At 39.6% G+C, this 22385-nt stretch overlaps 1 protein-coding gene across 3 annotated transcripts in view; it reads right to left on the bottom strand.

The window, feature by feature from the left end:
* Window positions 1–22385, bottom strand: part of lrrtm4l1 (leucine rich repeat transmembrane neuronal 4 like 1) — a 143580-nt gene that overhangs the window by 32567 nt on the left and 88628 nt on the right. For all 3 annotated transcript variants that reach the window (XR_005204433.1, XM_037753082.1, XM_037753081.1), the window contains one exon: window positions 18772–18933. Coding sequence is in view for 2 of the 3 variants with exons in the window: in XM_037753082.1 (XP_037609010.1) it covers window positions 18772–18775 (4 nt within the window). In the remaining variant the exon portion in view is untranslated. The remainder of the gene's footprint in view (window positions 1–18771; window positions 18934–22385) is intronic.

Below are 22385 nucleotides of genomic sequence, written 5' to 3'. Positions count from 1 at the left end.
ATGTTATATGCAAATAAGCCATGGACAAATCAAAAATCAAAAAAATCTATCAAATGCAACTAAGTGCTTGACATTTACCAGGTCTGTCTCTGTGTGTTTATGTGTGAAACGGCACCCTGTACTCCTCCTCGAGCGACATCACAACCATAAAACATAGCGATAATTCAAAACGAAGAGAACTATTGATTGTTTTTTCGTCAAGAAAAATGCTGCAGTGCAATTTACACCTGTCCCAGCCGACATTATCGACGGAGTAGCAGCTCCACCACCTGTCTCCCCTTTTCCCAGTAAGATCCTGATAAGAGGTGCCGGATTAATTTCAGAAGTGGGGGGTGGGGGCAAAAAGTGTGTGTACTGTTTACTACACTTAATAAAACAAGACAACTTTACCACTAATTTCTTCTCTGCTCCAATGATCACCAAACAGCTGATCTGCTCATGAGAGGGCATCTGTCTCTCTCTTTTGCCTCGCACATTAAGCTCCTCTTATACTGTACCAATGTAGTAAACATGGATTTAACATAAACCCGGCCTTGTGCTGTGAGCATCAAAGCTTGACGTGGCATTTTAAACATTATATTCTTCATCTACTGTCGTTCGCAATGCAGGACAGGTGCGACATCTTCGGTGGAGATGGCCTCATCTGACTCAAAAACATTCATCCATACCTTTATTCCTGTTAACTATATCGTTTACATAATGTGTTAAGAAATTAAGACAAAAAAGGTAGCACGTCCTCGGTGAAATAAAGACACAGGGCAGAGGACAGAGGCAGCGTGTCCGTAAATGACACCAAAACACTTCAGCAAAGTTTTCTGTTGTTCATTTGGCTTAGGCGTTGTGAAAAAACGCTTATAATGGTAGGGGAAACACAGATATTTTGAAAGAGCATCTACAATTTGGCAGATTCCACATTTAATTCCATTTCTATTATCAAATTCCACCTTTCGTGTTATGCGCATCGCGGTAATTATAGGGCCCTAGCGAGGCTATACCTAACCTTTCCCCAATCCTCCATCCACTGGAATGTCTGTGTTCAATACAAAAGGAGACTGGGCTGATAGCAGTGCTAGAGTCCCAAAATCCATTATGGGTCAAGATTCCAGGACTTTTACAGATTTTTCAGGCTACAGCAAATTTGCAGAAATATAAAAGGGTTTGAAAGGTCCCATGCCCCTCCACTGCAGATTTGTTTCATCTGATATTACCTCAGTCTTGATTTGTATTTGTCACTCTTAATGGAACCTGTATTGAGCGAGTCTGTGAATATAAATATCTTGTCGTCTGGAGCAACTTTAACCTTTAAAATCCATGTAAATGTAAAGATTTACAAATTACAGGGTCCACTTGAGGGTGCTTATATCCATACTGTGTGAAGAGTCTAGGACTCGTGGCTCCTTTTTATATGTAGTTGTACAATTATAGGAAAAATCAGCTGGACAATGATCCTCAACATATAGGAAAGGCAATCAAGGGTTATGTTTATAGCGAAAGAGTGGGATGAATGTCACCTGACATAAACACCTTCAAATTAAAAGCCTTTGCCCTTGTTTGACTTCAAAATCTACATCCTGGAGAACAGAGCCAACACGTTGAAAGATGTGTCAGTGTCCTAATCCATTCTGACTGCACTATATGTCAAGGACATACATCCTTGACCCAGGGCTCTCATCTGGTCTCACTCTGAGTAATGCTCAGGCAAAGGATATTCATAACTCAGGACAACGCTGCTTTCAAATGTACTTTTTACCTTCCCTCAGGCACCTATCTGCTCCCCGTTTGGTTCTGTGGCAGCTGCTTCGCCATTAACAGCTACAGATTTGACAATTAACAATGAGGAGATCGTCTACCAAGGCATAAAGGGAGGAAGGGCGTTAATTTTGTTTGGACAGGCTGAAATGGCAAGGGTTCTGGGTAGAGGTAGAGGTAGGTGAGGACAGGGATGACAAGCGGCATTGTGGAGATGTATAAAGCAGTTACAACAGGTATCTAATTAGAGATTTATTTTGTATTATATGAGGTTTCAAGGTCTGGCATTTTTTAATAAATACTGTCACAGGTATGGAGATTGTAATTTGAGTGGTGGGAGAACTATCATTTGTTGAATTGCTAAGATTATAATTGTGTGCGATTGTTATACTCAGAGAGAGATAGAGAAACCATTTCCTTAATTGGGGAAGATTATGGGGTTGAAAATGCATTGAGGAATAAAAACAGCAGTATTAGTTTTGCTTGAAGTAATTACATTGTAAGATATCACTTTTCAATATATTTTAGTATTTGTATCACATTATTAGAAGGTGGTTGACTTTTCTTTTCTTCCCCCATTTTTATTTATTCAATTTTTCGTCTTTAAAGTGCTGTTATAGTGCATAAGATTTGGGCGACAAGTCTTTGCATATATTATACATGAACAAAGAATACCTTCACCCATCTCTTCTCATACATATGAGTTGCTAATGTAAGAAAACCCATATTGACAGAACAAGGAAATCATATTCCTCATGATTAAACATTAGCATTAATTCATGCATATTAAAACATAACTTATGAACAGATGACCTGACGTTGGCACACATTTGTACTACTACACTTGTAAGGATCCTCTCTGACACAATCCATTCCCTAGCTCCTAACCATGGATATCACTTCTACATACATAACCCCAAAACCTTTAACCTAAACCTAATACTAACCTCAGCCATTAAACAAAGTCTTAACCCCCAAACAAACAGCCCTCCGTAGAGGAAGAGACTGGACAAAATGTCCTCACTTTCCGAAAATGTCCTCACTCTCAAGGTCTAACTCTCAAATTGGTCCTCACAAAAATAGAAATACAAGAGCACACACACACATACGCAAATGTTTTGATTTGTTCGGTATATGCACAAGAAGTTACTGTTTGACTTTGGACAAGGTTTAGAAAAATGACAGCAAGTGAATGACATGAATACAAAAACAGAAATCATATTACTGGCAGAATGTGCAAGTCTATATACATAAATTTTGGAGAGACATATTGCTTTCCAGAACTGTGTGGACCAACAGACAGACATTATTAAAGATAAACAGACAGAGACAGAGGAGTAATAACTGGAATTTGTATTTATTGACGATGCAAATTTTGGAAATTTGCATATAATGTGTGTTGTAGTCACTTTATGTTCACATAAACAAGTACTCAGAAAGCTGGCTACATAGCAAGGCTCCAGGACAGAAGTATTGGTAACACTTTATAATAACCATCATTTGTAAATGGTACATTTTGTTAATAGTTATTTTTCTGTTGACAAACCATGTAATTATAATTAATAATGTTTACTAAGTACTACTAATGCTATAATTTATGTTATTTTAACAGTTTATTGTTGCACACATTATAACATTTCATATACTATATTAATTGCAACTGATGATTATAATACCTTGTTAAAAGCTTAATAAATACTTTGTAAAGCATCTATAAACATTATTCAGATAGATAGTTAATACTTTGTCAATGGTTAATAATTGGCTTCTGGTCCATCTATCTCTGTAATGTTTATAGATGCTTTACAAAAAATGTCTTAAAGGTTTACAAATCATTTGGTAATCACTAACAAATACTTAATATAGTATATACAATGTTATAATGTGTGCAACAATAAACTGTCAATAATGTAACTGTTTACTAATGTAATCAGAATTAAATTGTGACCGTCTCCTATCAGCTATGATGCAATATACAACTTATAAACTAATATATTCATATATATTATATATTCATATTACACAAACGACAGATAAAATAACAGAAATTATAGCAATACCAATAATTAGCAAACATTATTAATTATCATTTCATTTTTTGTTAACAGTAAAATAACTACTAACTTAGTTTAATTAACTATTAATTTACCATATACAAATGATAGTTATCATAAAGTGGTACCGAAGTATTCTATGTACAGAAAATCATTGTCCTTTCTGTGTGCTTACCTTCTGTTGTAAGCTGTAAACTTAAAAAAAATCCTAAATTGTCTGGCATATAGTATGCAGAGCACACTATTATGCATCACTATAGCACAACTTGGGGGGGCTGTCACACCAACACTGTGACAATTTCATGCTAAAATGGGTAGCAAGCATGCACCGTCTCACATGATTGGTATTATGACAAACTACCAGCGTGTCACTATGATATACCTCGGTACAGGCAGGTTTGTATTGAGCCATAGAATTACAAAACTAGAAGAAAACAAGTTGTTTGTTGTTTTACTGGTGATTGAATTTCATGTTTATAGAATGTGAATTAGAGTATAGGGTATGTGCGCTAGAGCATACCATTGCACAATCTTAATGGATCTGCCCTAATTATATTGGCTATGTGACTACTAAAAAAACACCTTCGCCAAAGCTGAATGCACAGTCCCCCTAAATTTGTTATTTTTTAATGATACAAAATGTCAATAAGGGATTCATGTGTATCTGGATCAACATCACAATAAACAGTGATAGACAGCTGTGAGATATGTAAAGATTATTGTCTTTTAAGATATGCAGAATGCAAGCAAAAAAGGAGAGCAGCCCAAGGAAGTAAGAGAACTGAGTGAAGATAGACGCTATGTGAAAATGTGTGATATAAATAAACCCCATGAGTCCTCCAAGCTACAGATGCACCGCCACGTCCGTCGCCTCCATTAGGTACTCCGCGAACTGACCGAGCATCCCCGGCACTATGCACAGTCATCAGTCTTCCCTAAATGATAATCCCATTTAAAAGTGTGTGTTGTGAAGCCCTTAGGGAAACTTCACTCTGTCATATCACTAAGACTACATTTGGGATCAAACGGAGAAGGCTATTCGCACATATTTCAGATGGTAGAAAACTCCAGGCTGCACGATGTGATAGAAAGCCACAGCTTTCAGCCACTGGTTCATTGACGCCTCCGAAAGACATCATCTTTAATTAGCACACATTGGTTCGGTATGGATTTCTGCGTGGACAGAAGAGTAATAAAAAACCCACTGGACATTTGTGCAGCGGGCTCCCATGGGAGGCAATACAGAGCAGAATGAAGCGAGACTTTCACTTTAGCACAGATTGATTATCCAGTCATTTAGTGTGGTATTCTGCACAGGCACCGCTCGCGTTTTCCTCTTTTTTTTTTCTCACATGCTGAAAGAAGCAGGAAAAGAGGACTCCCGCAGAACAATGTACAGTATATCACGGCAAGCTGCGTGAGCCTCCTACAGCTTTCCAAATATACATCAATCTTTTGAAACGCTTGTCTGGGAGTCTGACCGACAGTAAGCACAGACAATAGGCGCCCAGAATGCCCATTATGGGACATCCCTACTTCTGTTTCATTGCGGGAAGAAAACACAAAGTTAGAACCTTAAATATAAATTAAAAGGCTACAACCACGGCTCAGGCAGGCATTGCTATCTGTTCCCTCTCAGATGAGATTTGATCTCATGTGGTAAGCTACACACATCTATGTTTACCTGGCTCTCTCTTCTTAGTGGAGCATGACCAATCAGAGCCAGAGGGTTTTGGAGATTTCATATCTCGTAGAAGTTAAATCTTGGAGATTTGAACAACTTGCAGTGCAGCAACACGGATGTACACATTAGTGCACTTATCACAAAGATAAATCTGTTCCGAACAACTTTCAAGTCAGTTTTTCCCACTTTTTTTAAGTATGAATGGCAGTGGATGGGGTTTGTGTGGTATAGTCTTATAATACTGTCGGCATTGGACCTTTCTGCAAACCACAAATATGTTGAATGATTGCGTTTCGGAACCAAAAATATCTTTCATAAAAATGTTTCATATCAGCCTCGTATCCCGTTTGCAGAAACGAAATGCAAAGTCGGGTGGATAACGTTGTGAAACGATAGGTTAGGCTTAGGCAACAAAACTACTTGTTTAAGGTTCGAAAAAAGATCATGGTTTGTGTTCAAATAATAATGTAACAACATAACAATGTAACCTAACAACGTAAGGCAACAACATAACACAACAACGTAATGCAACGTAATGCAACAATGTAACGCAACAACGTAACATAACAACCGTAACAATTGTAACGATGCAACAAAGCCACTATAGTTAGGTTTAGGAAAGAACTACATGGTTGGGCTTAAAACTACTACGTTTGTACAGTGAAAATGACACTGAACGTTGTGCACAGCTGATTGTAACGTGAAGCACGGGACACGAATAGCGGTCTAATTTCTGTCACAGAACTTCTGTGAATTGAGCCTACAATATCTCTATTTTATTCTGCAGGGTATTCTCCTATAACACTTTACCAATAAAGGTTTGCTGCTATCTTCCAGATTGTATTTTGGTGACCTGATTTAATTTACTCTGATGTTAAAACTGCAGTCCTATATTAAGAGTACTGCACCAATTTAGAACCACACTCTTATAAAACATTGTCGGACTCGGATGATGGACAGTTACAAAATAAAGAATCATAATTGATGCAGAAGGAACAGTGATATTGTCTGTTTTATTCCATGTATTTTTCTCCCACGTCATAACCTGGCGCCTACATTACCCACAATGCAACAGTAAAACCATTTATTTTAAGACGATTTAAAGGTCTTATTGATAACATTTTTATGTAAACAAATATTTTTTTTTTATAAATAATACATCTACACAGCCTATAGAAAGTTGCTGAATGAAAGTATGGATTTTCCTGAAAAAAATGATTATGATTGTGACTTAATCATTTAAAAAATCTTGGCGGGTCCAAAATCAATGTATTGTTTATCTCTGTGGAAGATATCTGACATTTGGTTCCCACTTCTAACAAGGCTTGTGTATCATGTGGTCGTTCGTGTGGAAAAAAATAGATAAACGGCTGAGATTGATGGTAAGTGCCTGGCAACGACTTGTTTTGAAGTGAATACAATGGAACGGGGGAGGGAGAATGCAACATCTAGTGGCTGAACGTTAACAAAGTTATCAATAGCACCTTTAAGTTAGAATCTTGTTGGCAGTGTATTGCACTTGAGCCAGCAAAACGGTGCTCTCGGAGAAGTACAAGATGGGTAGCCGTGCCTCAAAGCAAACTAGAGGACATTGCTTTTTCTTTTATTGCGTGCAGCGAACAATGCTTCAATACAATTTGCGTCCGACAAAGATGCAATTGCAGACAATGAATATCCATTAAAGAACAGGCTCTGTGCTCCAGTTTCCCTCTGGGCTCAACTACTCACCAGCTGGGAGTAGTTTGCTGAAGTTCACCACTCGCACTAAATGTCAACTGAGATGGGCTTGCAAATGCACAAAACAGCAAAAGTTAAATCATTATATAATTTTGCAAAATATATCTTACCCCCAATTACCTCACCTACGGTCAAGTTCCAATGGCAACCTTTCTGAAATCCCATAAAAGTGAGACTGCCCCCCCTCCTCCCCAGGGACAGAGTGGATTCTGGCAGGGCCAACAGAGTCAGCTGTCGTCTTCCTTGGCGGTGCGACAAGTTGATATTTCATTTGAATGCACGGTGCTCCGAGCACTGATGCAGAGGCTATTACCCAGAGTGCCCGAGTGGGCTGGCCAGCAGGGCTAAGGCTGCACGCTGGGGCACTTCAAAGAAATGAGAAGTGCGCACGAAAACAAAATATTTCTTATTAAATGGCCTACTGTAGTACAGGTTATACACATTAAACGGAAGGGTTGCTTTGTGGCAGCATTTCAAGGTTATAGACGATCCACATTTTAGATATGGATTAATGAATTTATTGTAGACATGCTACATTTTTTTTGTACCTTTACATAAAGCTGAGGTAGGCAGGTTGGAGCAAATATGATTAAAGAAAAGTTGTTTTTATAAAACAGTCTCTATATCCTGACAGTAGTGCATGACACAAGTAATCTGAAAAAAACTCATGTGCCTCTGTGTCCTCCGGTGCTACTAATGGCATCTGCAAGATTTCACACACCGGAGGAAAACAACCAATCAGAGCCGAGCTGGAGTCTGCCGTCTCTGAGCAGCTGTCAATCACTTGTGAACTCCGATCAAACGGTCAAACTAGGCAGCGCTGATCAAATATGAATCCATATTCTGTTACAGTAATGCCTTTTTCTCTGATCAAATGATTTCAGAAACATCTTGTAGTGTACTGTTTAGCTGTAAAATGAGAAAGTTTGTGACCAGGCAGCCAGGTTGAGATCAGCTGAGGAAATAGCAAGCACCGCCCACCAGCTGGAGCAAACTTTCTCATTTTACAGCTAAAGAGTACACAAACATTTATACGAGAAATAGGCATTAGAGTAACAGAATATTGATATATTTGATCAGCGCTGCCTAGTTTGACCGTTTGATCGGAGTTTGTGAGAGATTGACAGCTGCCTCCACTGAATGAACAGCCAATAGGAACTCTCTCTCTCTGAAATGACCTGTGATTGGCCAAAGTCTTTCGTCAAGGGCTAGATTTTTTTAAAGCCTGAAAACAGCCATGAACATTTGAATTACAATATGCTGAAAGGTTACTGTGGAATTTTTTCCAATGATGCCAAAAATATTCTGCCTGCTGCCGCTTTGAGACATGTACTATAACATAATTGATTCTTTTCTTTGCCACCTCTCCCTGATAATGTCCAAAATATATTCATGTCTTCTTAGGAAAAGACTGATCACAACAGAACTAAGAGGCTGTATGAAATATAATCTATATTTTCACATGAATTTGAAGCTTTCAGATATGGACTTGTTAACTCCTCCAACCCCACCTCCCGCCTTCCCCTTCCCTCCCCAACTGTCTTCCTCTCTGACACGGGAGCCAAGGGTTTTAAAGTGTGCGATTGAGCTTAGGCAAGCAAAATCCTAGGGCACTACAGTATGTGTGATATATTACATTATTGAGTGTGTTCGCCTCAGATTTAAGGCACATAGAATTAAAAATACTCTCAGGGCAAGGAAGTATGTGACATATTACCAGTCACGGAGCCCCATCATGCAACGCTGATTAATTGGACACACTGGCAATACAATATTGAAATGAAGTACCTTTTACACACTTAAAACCCATTATTTCACGCCCATTAATTTGAAAATTGGAGTCGGTTGTAATTTGAACTCACAGCAAAAGCACGAAGCGGCTGATTTATGATAAAAGCTTATTTTACTACTACTGGAGCCGCACATACATGCAGAGATAGGAGGAGCAAAATACTTTACAAATGGGAACAAGATGTATGGGAAACTAGAGCGCGGCTGGTTAATATCACAGCAGCGATTGGCAGAAAAGCAGCTTAAATGGGGCAGCAACCATTAAAAATTGAAATGAAATGAACAGTCAACTTTGTTAGCGGGGTTATTCCGTCTGGATTTGTGAGGGATGTAGTAACTCAGAGTCCGTGACCTTCTCAAGTATAACAGTGAAAGAAGGGAATGAAGACAGACGGATTGCTGTAGCTTTGCCTGCTGGCTCCTTTTATAGGAAAGAGAGAGGAAAGCCTAAATTATTACCACTTAAAGATCTAATGCCATGATTAGGTGTATTGATTTGCTAAGACTAAGCATTAACATTCCAGATCAATGGGATTAGCTACATACAGTATGTAGGATTCATCCACAAGAGAAACTGCCTGTAACGTACATCAACTTCTCACTGTAAGTGCAGTGCAGCCTCGCTGGCCGCCATGTCCATTGATTGATTGTCTATCACTCTCCTTTATACCTTGGCCACTGTGGATACTCAATTCTTCTTCAATACACTTTTAGGAACCACACAGTAGGGGTGTCGCGATATATACCGTTATTGAGGATAATCATGTAAATCTGTGATTCTCAAAGTGGGGCCTCACCTCATCTCAAACAGTCATCTCAAAAGGAATCACTGCCTTTTGCCTATTTGTGGAAGCCACTCCGTACATGTCAGGGGTGCAAAAATACAATTAGCAAGGACGGAGACCTTTAAAAAGGCTAAATGATTATTTTGAATGTCAACATTTTCTCGCCAGCAGGTTTTGTGTTGCCGTGAGAGCTGCCTGCTGTGGAAAAAGGCATCCTTAATGAGAAGTGTTGGAGGGAAGGCCACTTGGGGAAGTAGCTTTTTTGGGAGGCTTCAGCCAAACCATTCTGGTCTGGTGCCTACAGCTTTCTCTCAGCGCTGCACGATATTTCAGTGACTTTGTGCCTTATGAATATCCAGTAATCATACATCTGTCTAAGCAGGTTTGTGTAGCTCAATTTTAATAAAAAAAACATGCATATATCACGTTTCAGAATAGGCAAACACATTCAACGTTTGAAAATTGAGAATGACAGAAGAAAATCGATGGTACTTAAGAGAGGTCAGGGCAAAAGTAGAATATGCAGACTGCTTTATATTCCCATTAAAACTTTAATTATCTGTTGCTGCAGTGTTTTGATCTGACAGGACGTTCGTGCCTGATGAAGATCCATCACAGATAGCAAAACTGCAGCGATAGATAATTAAATCTTATGAAACAGATTTTAGTATTGCCTTGATATCTGCGTCTTTATCCAGCTACTGCGCTGCTTATCTCTCTTAGACACTGGCAGGAACTTCCTTCATTGGCTGTAAAGATACAAAACTTAATGATTCCTTCCCGCTAAAAATGATTAAAGCATAATGGAAACTGTTTGATATGATGGCAATTAAGAAGCCTAATTGGGGGTAGGTCTGACTTTTAGTTGTCTTATTTCATTTTTTAATGATCAACTTATATTGGAGCTAGAGCTGCTACAATTAATCGATTGTCAACCATTAAATAAATTACCAAGTGTTTTGATATTAATTAATCGGTTTGAGTAATTTTTTAAGAAAAAATTGCCTCTTAAATGTGAATATTTTCTGGTTTCTTTACTCCTCTATGACAGTAAACTGAATACCTTTGAGTTGTGGACAAATCAAGACTTTTGAGGACGTCATCTTGGGCTTTGGGAAACACTGATTGACATTTTTCACCATTTTCTGACATTTTATAGACCAAACAACTAGGGATGTCACGAGAACTGATACTTCGGTACCAGTTGTTGCCACAATTCTGAAAACGAGACGGCACACATTTCTCTACAGTACAGGTACTGTAGGTACTGTCAGGGCTAAAGACTGTTTTTTACCGTGGTATCAAATTAGTATCAAGAATTGTGGAATTTCACTGGTATTGGTATGGACTAAATTTCTGGTATCGTGACACCCCTACAAACAACTAATCGATTAACTGAGAAAATAATCAACATATTAATCATCAATGAAAATAATTGTTATTTGCAGCCCTAAAAGGAGCACATATATATTTTAAATATATGTTTTCTTTACATGAATATATTGATTTGCTTCCATCATACAGTGTGCCTCATACAGAAGCATAAGCATTTTCTAACTGCACCCGATAAGTCAGCCGTATCACTAAAAGTATTCCACCTTTACACCCACACCGCTTAACATCCGGTCTCAGCCCGTCAAACACAGCCGTGACAGCCGAAACTCTTCACAGGCCCATAATATCACACACAGAGAACTTTACTGACAACGGCTTTCCTATGGACCTACACACACACATACACAAGTTATTGGTTTAGAAATCAGAGAGGCAGAGAGCTGCATTGATCGATATGAGTGCTGGTGTCAAAAGATCAGCACAAGCCGATACGTTAAAGCTGGCCACTGTGAGGCGAGCCTGTTGTAAAGGCTGAGGGGTTGACATCACGGATGATGAGTGTGTGTGTGGTATGCTGGTAATCAGAAAAAGGTCAGGAGCGGGCACATTCGGGAGTGTCTTAATCAGAATTCAGCACTTTATGCCATCGTATATACACTGTATATACTTTACCTTTAGAAATAAACTTTCTGTTTTTCTCATTTATTAGTTATTTGAACTTTTCACTGGCCTTTACTGTGAAGGAAAACATAGAAAAGACCTATTTTTTTTGCATTCTTGTGCAAATCTGACGTGAATCCTTCAGAATAAAAGCACCATTTGCACAAATGGTAACTGGATAAAACATACATAAGGCTCAAAAACTACATAGATTATATTGTATATCCAAATATTCCTCCTGATCTGAACCTTATTCACGCTATCATAGGAGCATACCAAAAATGCTGCTATTGTTACTGCTCATTTTTCTCTGTTTCCCAGATGTCCAAGTGACCTAAAAGAAAATTAACCTATGTGTTTAAACTTTTGTGAGAGAAAGCAAAAAATAGATCTTCCCCCCCACCTTTCCCATCTATATTTGTCTCCATGTCCCTTCTGGGGCTTCATACGTTTCATAAAGAAGCTGTCCTCATCAGAAAAATGAAAGCAACGGTCGTTTGTTTAAAGGCCCTGAAGACCTCATTTCTTACTGTGAGCTATGGGCTGCTATACATGAACACACATTTCTTTCTGCTAAAGTCAGAACAGTTTAGGAATCTGAAGAGGGTGGGGGCTCTGCTGGAAACAGGTGATGTCACGTATACTACTACCATGCACCAATTAGGATTTAGCGATATTTGAGTTGAAATAACATAAACAAACAAGCCCGTCATCTTAACAGGCCACTGTCAATCAAATCGAATCAAACCACACCCACAGAGTGCTGATTGAGCAGATTGGTTGATTTTCTTAGTGTTAAATTAAATAAACAATGATGTTTTCAGAATTTTAACTTTGATTGTTGGTAATTTAGTCATTAGTATTAACTGTATGTTACAGAGAAATACAAGAAAAAACTTCAAGTTTTCAGGAGCTTTTAACACTTAAAAACAACCTATGTTTGCGTTTTTTTTAGGACAATTGATCTTTTGTGGCAGAGCGAATAATGAGTCGTATAAATAGCAAAACATTTCTGTGTGTCATAATAATGCTTTTTAGGCTTTTTGCATGTCATTTAATGCCACGTTGTTACTGTGAAATGATTGCAGTTAGGTTTAGGCAAAACGTCATGGTTGGGGCTTAAAATAACTACGTAAACTAAGTAAAAACATGTACATATACAATGTTACATAAGTGCGGAAAACATGTCACAAACGTCACTATCGTTACTTCAAAATAAGTAGGGCTGTCAATCGATTAAAATATTTAATGGTTGAAAGTCCTGTGTTTGTTGGACCCATCCACATAAACTCATGCCCAGCATAAGCTGTCTTTCTCACATTTTATTCTACGTCACTAGCTCTGAGCGTGGCATATTTACCTGGATGCGTTTGCATTGCAGTCAGTACAGTCTACATGGCGTACACATGACACGGCAAAAGCCACAAATGTGTTGTTATTGAATGCAACGCATATGTGCATACTTACAAATTACCGTGTCATTTATACCCTATTTGGTGAGGGTGGGCTGCACATTGTTATAATGTGACTTTGACACCAGAAACCACTGTTAACACCTCGTCTCCTGCTGTACCATCAGTCTGTAGGTTACTTTTAACCATGACCAAGATCCTCCCCCGACCTTAACCAAGTCGTTTGAGTTGCCTACATTTAACCACACATACGTCATTTTGGAAGGCACTGACAAATGATTATTTTGTCGTTTAGTCTGGAAGACTTGCATGTAAATAAATCCAAAATATTTTCAAAGCCAGAATAATCAAATATATAAAACCATGACAACCGAACGTAGGCTGTAGTTTGCTTCAGGGACGTACAAATACACATAATACATTATTATGTGCTTCCTGTTGCAGAGTCTTTTTTTTTTTGTGCAAGCTCAGCTCCCACTGCTTACTGCCAGACTTTGTTCTCAGTTTTGTGTCTCTGCCCATATTTCACTGCATGACTTCAATGTGCAGGACACACTGTTAGGGGGAAGTCTTTCGCAGTTTATTTCAGAATTTCAAGGAAAATAAGAAAAAGAAGAGACTTTGAAGAAGTGTTGCGATTCAAGGCAGTCCGGCACTCGGCGCAACGACAGGGACAAATAAACTGAAATGAACGACCTGGAGGTGTAGCGGAAGAGTTCGATGTGATATGCTGTGTTATGACGGTTTGATGGCGTGTGTGGGTAGTGGTGAAGTGAATATTGCTAAACTGCTGCAAAAAGTGCCTGATGGGGGCTTTCAGTCAGGCTCAGAATGAGGAAACATGCCTCACACTGACAGAATAATCCGTATTGATGGCTTCAGCTATTTTAAAAGGAGCTACAGCTGCAGTCTGTTCAAGGTTAGTTAGTCTTTCTTCTTTCTGTTTTCCAACAGTACATTCTGGTTTTTGCCCGTATTCTGAAAAATCTTCCTACCAAGCTGTTTACATGACTAACGAAAATGAATATTCCACTAATATTCCCGTTTACATGCAGCCGTGCAAACTCCAATTATTGACGTAACCGGTGGCGGACTTGTTCGACCGGGCAAACGCAGCCTCACTCTTTCATTCCTTTAACCACCTTCTTGAAAAGGTTGGCGGTGCGATATATGCGCACATCCAAAAAAACTGTTGATATCCAAGTCTTTCATTTAAAAGTAGGTGTGTTTCTCCTTTCGACCAGAAATGTGGGCTTTTCTTTTGGGTATGAATTTCTGCAAACTGTCGGCTAGTTGGTTTTAGGGATGCACCGATACCGATACCGGATCGGATATCGGACCAATACTGACTCAAATAGCTGGATCGAATATCGGTGACAATGTGGCTGATCTATTCAATTCAATTCAATGTTTATATACTTTATACATGTATCCTGGAAATTGAATTCCTGTTTAAGTTTTGACCAATTTGTTGCTGCATTAAAAATGGTTTTACACTTGAATTGCAATTCCTGTTCCTTTTAAATATTTTTTGTGTACGATTTATTATTTGAATCATAAATAACAATTCAGTACATTCCTATCTATGTATTTATTAGTTACATTTTATTTTACAAAGGAATTTGTATTTGTATGGTGTTGACACAGTTTGATGCATATGTTATGAGAGTTGTGTAGCGTGGGCGTGGCTGAGAGATAGAGCAAGAGAGTGATGGTGGATGTGCTCAGAGCAGACAGCTCTTGGCGACACAGTTAAATTGTCAAGTGGTAGTAAATGTACAGTGTGGGTTTCAGTTTCTCCATGAATACATGCTGCAGCTTACCGAAGTGAGCATCAACTTCAGCCCTGCAGGCAAAACAAAGTCTCCCCTGTGCCTCCCGACCTCGGTCTGGAAGCTGAAGCAGGAAAGTGATCTGTTTTCTGCTAGACCAACATTTGAGGCTGTGGGCATGCACATAATTGTCATGGGATGCAACCTAGGTCTGGTCTGTTTAACATTCATTACACAATAACAATTTAGATCTTCTTCCTGTCAGCGCCATCTTGAGTACTTGTAAGTAACGATAATATGTGAAGTTTGACGGCTTCGTTTCACCCGCTGTGTTTGTGATACGAGGTGCGTTTAGGGTCCGTTGGAAGGTGCTGAATTTGCATGAATATTGTAGAATTATGAAGAAATTATCGGAGAACTTTTGATCACAACTTGTTCTTAAATTTACAAAGTTTATTTCTGTACAACTTTATTGTTAAAATACTTTGTAATAAAACAACTTGGACAACTAACAGTTTATTTACAGATTCTGAAAGCTGGAGACCTCAGCCTTTAAAAACGGCATGACATGCATATGTTCTATAAATAGATTATCTTCCATCACGACGGTCGACTCGTTTCAACCTGGTACCGGTTCCATCAGGCTTAAGAGGTTAACATGTCATGTGATATGCTACTTCACTAGCCTACACTTTGATAACAAATGCTATTGGGACCACTAGAAAAAATTGCAGATGAAGATTTCATATCCAGGATTTCACATTAAAAACACTGCAACTGATTATCTCTGTAACAATTTGGCCAAAATGTAGCACATTGACTATACTCAGACCAGCAATATACTAGGTTTCAACATAGTGATGTTAGACTATATGCAGGATTTGTCTTTTTCATAGCATGGCTCTGTAAGAAGCACTACTGTTAGAGAGACCTTGTATTATAATAAAATCTATTTATTTGATCTAATTAGGACTTGTCAGTCAGACTATGATAATTAATTTACAGAGCTGAGAAACTAGATCCCCATCTTTTGTCTAAGACTGAAAAATGGTCTTAAATCTGCAGGAAAAGTTAGCGGTTTCGTGCCGTTGGCAAACCTGTGAATAACACTGGCTCTTCTAATTATCAGCACTATAAGCTTGAATAAGTGGAATGGAAAAAAATGTGTCCACAGGTTAGTTAGTTTTTTTTTTCGACAGAAACTCAGCTTAGGATTTCCAGACATGTGCACCACGGGCCAATTACTGTCTGTGTCTGCTCTAGGAAACTGATGGATTATCGAATAAACTGAAGGTTATTTGAGTATAATTGCCCTGTTGCTCTTGCCTAATCAGTACTAGTAGCGCAGACGAGTGTGTACAGTCAGACCGGAGACCAACGGGGCCCCCCCGTGTTGTTCTAAATGACTCCTGCATTGCTGATCCCTGCCCTTACTTTCTGTCGGCTGAAAATGTAGCCCTGCTTGCGTCGTTGTGTTGTTGTGGGAGGCAGGGCTGAATATAAATTCCACAGCTTAGGCCACAAATATGTGATTAGAATGTATCAGTGTCGGGCTTGTCACTCAAAAGTGTGTTCCTCCTTAGTTGTTTTTAATTTTGAAAAATAATAAAACATTACTTAATAGTAGTTTTGACATTATTAGTCAATTAAATGAATTTCAAACAAAACCAACAATTTGGATAATCATTTCCGTCCTTTATCAAGCATAAATGTCAAACATGCTCTAGTTCCAGCCTCTCAAATGTGAGGATTTGCTGCTTTTCTCTGTTTTATATCATTGTATATTGAATACTTTGGTCCTGATACCAATACCGGGCTTTGGGTATCGGCCGATACCGATTACCGATCCGATACCAGTGTTCAATTAATAAACATTACTTCCTTAACAAATTAATACGTAGATATACATTTACTGAATTGTTATTTCGTACACCATCAACTTGGTAAAAAAGAAGCTTCAGAATTGACAGGAATTATAATTCAGGTGTGAACCTTTTTAATGCAGCAACATATTGTTGAAAAGTTAAATAAGAATAAAAATTCCATTCTATAATGTATATTGTATAAAAACACAGAACTGCATTGAATAGATCAGCCCCATTATCACCGATATCCGATCTAGCTATTTGAGTCAGTATCAGCTCGATATCTGATCCGGTATCGTAATCGATGCATCCCTAGTTGATTAGGCAAAGCAAGCAATTTGAAGGAAAATGTGAAGAACACTATTCATATTTAGTCAAAAATGATTTATCAATATTCAAAACGACGGTTAGCTGCAACTCTAGTTGCTACTCTGAGTCAAGTTCATGTTTTATTGTCGAATTCAGAGAGAAAACTTCATCCTTCCCCCGTTTAATCCGTGACAAACAAGGCGATGGATGAAGATGGGATGGATGCTGCCAGACAGCTTCAGTCAGAAGTGTTGATATCCTAACAAATGCAGCCACTTATTTTGGCTCATGGTAATTGTGATGACATAATTAAAACTGTAATAGCATGTGCTCATTAGTTGCACTAAGCTGCTCATTACTTGGGTAAGTGCCACATTTCTGCACAGATGTTTTGGGCAGCGTGCATCTCTCCAGCCTGTGTCAGCTCATTCAGTGAGTTTGGCAGTAAGAAAATAGAATAAAAATGAAACCAAACAGCAGCAGAAATAAAGTCGAGACAAACAGAATGAATCACAATGGTGAAATCTAAAAAAAACAGCTCTCTCTCTCTGCACCTAACCGTCTATCAAACAAGTGTGCGCGTGCATGCATGTGAATAATAGTCCTTCACTGAGATATTCAACAACAAAAGTTGCACTGAAAGAAAAGGACGTGAAACACTGTGAGTCTTTTTCTGTTAAAACAGCTGCAGAGTGCTTGAAAGTCAACATCCTTCATGGCATGCTCAGTGACAATTCTGAACACCCACAGTTCTCTTTGAGCCCCCCCTCCCAAAAAAAAAAATAGGCACAAAAAGAAACACTGAAGAGAAAGAAGTGTGGGTTTTGTGAGGCTGAGCGGTGAATTTAGCTTTTGGAGCACCCACAGTCAGTAAAATGGAGGAGGTGATAGGCAGTGTGGGAAGAGATTGTAGGTGCCCAGAGCTGTCAGGGAGAAGAGGGGAGGTGGAAGAAATGGGACGGAGTCAAAACATGTCACAGCTTTGAAGGAGAAAGACAGGGAGGGGAGCTGAGGGGGAGGCCAAATAGGAAAAAACAGAACCACCACATTATGGATGTTTAAAGTCAAGATTGTGGATTTTGTGGATGATTAACTTGCTTCAGTAACAAGGATTTCATCTGACACATAATGGTTATTTAGCTTCAACTCATTGTGCATTGGCACCTTATAGACTCTCCTGTCGACTGATGCACATTTCCATATCATAAAAGGTGAGAGCACAAAGTCTCCCTCCTCCTCCTCTTTGATTTTCATTGGCACCAACACTCCCTTTGTTTTGTGTGTGTGTGTGTGTGTGTGTTTTTTTTTTCTAATAGAGAAGGAAAAACCTCTCAGTGGTGATCTTGAATACAAAACAAACAAAAAAAATCTCAGAATATTTTGCAGTGAAATAGAAATACAAAAGTGCTGCAGCTTGCTGCGCAGTAATAAGCCGCGAAAAAAAATATTTGAGGGGAATTTTCTGAACACTCAGAGATGCGCCAAAGGAGGAGAAAAATCAACCCACATTGTTTATTATAAGGAGCACCAAGTGCGCTCAACTAATAATAGTGCTGATTTGCAGCATTCCTCATTCTCAATCTTTTTCCAAAACGACACAATCCTCCACATTACTTACCCATGTTGTCTCATCGGTCCGTTCCTCTCCGTCCTCCGTGTGCGCAATCCGCCGCACAGATCACGACTTCCTTCCTTCCGCGTCGCCTTTTCCAGATACCTGGAGAGCACCCGGAGCTCTGCGCGCCTTTCTCACGCGAGGGGTGACTCACCTGCCTTCATTCTAAAAAAAAAAACTGTCTCTCGATGATAAAAACAAAGCTTTTAAAGTTTGCGCCGATGCTCCCTGACGCAGGGCAACTTTCCAGACCTGCCACACATATCCATCCAAGTGCCGAGTTGGAAGTCAAACGCCAAGGCTCTAAGAGGTTTTTATCACCCGATGCTGTTGGAACAGGTGCAACAACAGCAACAACACAAACGACACACAAAAGTTAAGAGGTGGAAACGAGGTGGTGGATTTAGCTGGCGGTGGATGATCGGTGCAGTCACCGGCAGAGGCAGAGGCAGAGGCAGGTGTCCTCTGCGCAAACATCCAGCGGAGCGTTGGAGACGCCAGGCAGCGATCACACAGGCTGCGCTGAGCTGCTGCTGCTGCTGCTGCTGTACTGTGCATTGGCGAGCAAGGGGCTGCGTGTGCGCGCCCGGCTGCGTGGGGGACGTGTGCGCGCGTGTGCAGGCGCGCGCATGTGGGAGAAAGAAAGGAAAAAAAAAAAAAGGAGAGAGAGAGAGAGAGGGAGAAAGCATTCAATGCAGTGTTTAACAGCTGCAGGCAGATTTGGTCAAATGTGAGATTTTGTTTTTTTTTTCTCCTTTTTTTTTTTTCTCTCTCTGTCTCCATCACCACCGACACAAACAAAACCAATGCAGGAGAACCCTCTCTACCTCTATGCCTTTCTCCTCTATATAAGTCCATTATGCAGGTGTTGTGGAGGATATGCTGGTGGCTCTATGTGATCATTATTATAGCATGAGTGGGTAGCCTGCCTGATCCCACCTCTTGTTGCATAATTATTGCTTGGATGGGAATGCTAAATGTTTTATTGGAGCAGGGATACTGTTGGATATTGCTTTCCAAGACATTTAAAATAAAAAAAATTGATAACTGCAGTGAAGCATTGCAAAGTGTGTTTGATTATGGATGAGGCATGTCATTGTCCAAACCAGAGAGAGAATGGTTGTTTCAAGCCCTCATAAGTTTTGGATTTTTAGATTAGCAATTAATGAATTTTTTGGCAATAAAAAAAATGAATGTTTGTGAATATCCAATGTTGGACTTGCTAACCTTAAAGATATTGATGCCTTGTTAGAATTGACCTAATTATATACAAACCTGTTTGACTGCACCTGTGCATTATCAAATGCTACACTGATTGCAGTTGCCTGGCAGCTGACACCAGCCGTGGTATATCCTTGAGCTGTCACTTGTTTTTATAACAATAATAATAATAATATCTTTATTTATATAGCACCTTTCAAAACAGGGTTACAGTACAGAGTGCTTCACAAATCAGCTGATTAGACTGTTGTCAGGCTATTAAATAGGCGTTGTCAGTCGCTATAAGCTCCTTAGATGTGGGTCAGTAGGTGCCTACTACACCCAATAGTAGGTTTTTCACTATTCACTATTCATCTATTCACATGGTAGATCACTGAAAGAAGGTATAAAAGAACATGACTTAGTGGACTCTCAAGCTATTAATACTGCACCACTTGCTCCGACTGTCGAATAAGGCCGTGGGTGGGTTTAGATTGGAGTTAGTTGAAAGCCTGGTTCGTCACATACTGTTGCTAAAGGGTGCCTTCGTGTGTCGGTTTCTAATGCCAAGGGACACTTAACAAATGGCGGAATTTGACGAATTGGTAGTGCGAACAGGTTGGTATTTGATGCCCCGAGAATGAGACTGGGCTGCTAATAATGAGGCGGATGGGTTAATTGAATGCTTGGTGCGACCCAACAGACGCTAAAGGCGTCAGTATCAACATGCCATGGGTCGCTGCCCGTGCATTAGTATTTCACACCGATCTATTGCCATTTGTTCTCTCTAACAAAAGTCCTACAGCAATGACATTTCTCTCTAATTTAAAATACTCAGTTGAAGTTCTACCCACCACAGTCCATAACACTTTCAAATATTTGATTTAGTCCCCCCTTCTTCAATCATGTCACATTGTGATTCATTCCTGGGAAGGTGTTTAGTCTTCCAATTGGTACTTTATTTCGAATGATTCAGATACAAGGGATGAAACCAGACAATCAATTATAGAACTGCGTCCATTATAAGAAATGGCTCCAGCCTTACTTGACTTCTGGGTTAGCCTTGGCACACTATTTAGTGACTTAGTGAAAGTTTTATAACAGCATGACATTGAAAAGTACGAGGTTCAAAGTGAGCCAGTATAGACGATAAACTCCGTCTTCAGTCAGGCTTTGAGCGTTGCATTGAGAATAAAATGTGGAGGCTGTTAGAGCAGCATATCAAAGCCAATGGTTTTGGAATGACATGTTCAACAATGACTTACAATATTGGCGTTCTACGTTTATGTGTCCACAATCTTTCATTATCCTCCATTTCATTCTATTTTCTGCTACACGCCAGACAGTTTAGGCTACTCACCAGACGGTAGATTGATTAAAAATTCAAAGCATTTCTTAAAAGATCCTCATTTATAAGATGTTCTCTCAAGGAGAGACATGTCTTTGACTTCAATCTCTATTGGGCTCATTTTCAAAAGGCAGTGTGTATGTGTGACAGGAATCCATATAACAAGAAGAGGCTGAAAAGACGTAAATACAAACAGAGACACAGAACCTACCCTTCCAACCTAGTTGTTTGTTCCCGCTGTGGGCAAAACAGCTGCAGTGTTCGGCTTCGTGTGGTCAAACTGACAGTATCACAAGAATATTTCATGTGACAGAGCTCTTTTGAGTGACAGACCTGTTCAGTTTCTTTGAGCCAGTCACATACTAACAACAGCGCCTCTGTATTTTTGGATGGATTTCACCTAATAAGCCGAGCATTTCTCCTAGAAACTCCTCCAGGTGTGTGCGGGATTCAGCCATATACATATCATGCACTATTGCTATTATTGCAAAGCATCCTTTTTCTAGAAGTTTGCACATATTTTAATGATATTATAGTGATAACATTTATAGTGGTAGTGATAAGGTTTAGCGCAGTATAGCTCAGCCGGGAAATACACTTGAGACAAGGAGCGACAAGTGCCGTGAAATTAATGTAACAAGCGCAGGTTTGCTGCCCGTTGGAGGTTTGACGGTGTCCCCGTCGCCTGGAGCCTCTGTCACAAGGAGGCAGTGCCGTAAATCAATCGCGCTATAGGGATCACTCCCCCCTCCTCCTCCTCATTGACCACAGATGGGGCCTTGATGCTGGTGAAGAGGAGGAGGAGGGTCGAGCTGCAACAAAGTGCGGTGTCAGCAAAGAGATGTCAGGTAAATACAGGAGGAAGAGGAGGAAGGTCCCCATGATAGATGGGGGAACAGTGATAACACAGGGGAAAGGACAGGTGATGTCACTCAGATGAGCCGACAAGGCAGGTTTGGGGTTTGGAGTCTTTGTGCGAATAGTACAAAGACCCTCTCTTATCTTTAGCGGTATGCAGCCATGCGAGACCGTAGACTGTATATAAGAAGTGGACGTCGTCACCGTGACG

This window comes from Sebastes umbrosus, chromosome 19, assembly GCF_015220745.1.
Source record: "Sebastes umbrosus isolate fSebUmb1 chromosome 19, fSebUmb1.pri, whole genome shotgun sequence".
In the NCBI taxonomy this organism is placed as follows: domain Eukaryota; kingdom Metazoa; phylum Chordata; class Actinopteri; order Perciformes; family Sebastidae; genus Sebastes; species Sebastes umbrosus.
Note: the sequence above shows the minus strand (reverse complement) of the source record. Positions and strands in the feature narration are given on the sequence as shown.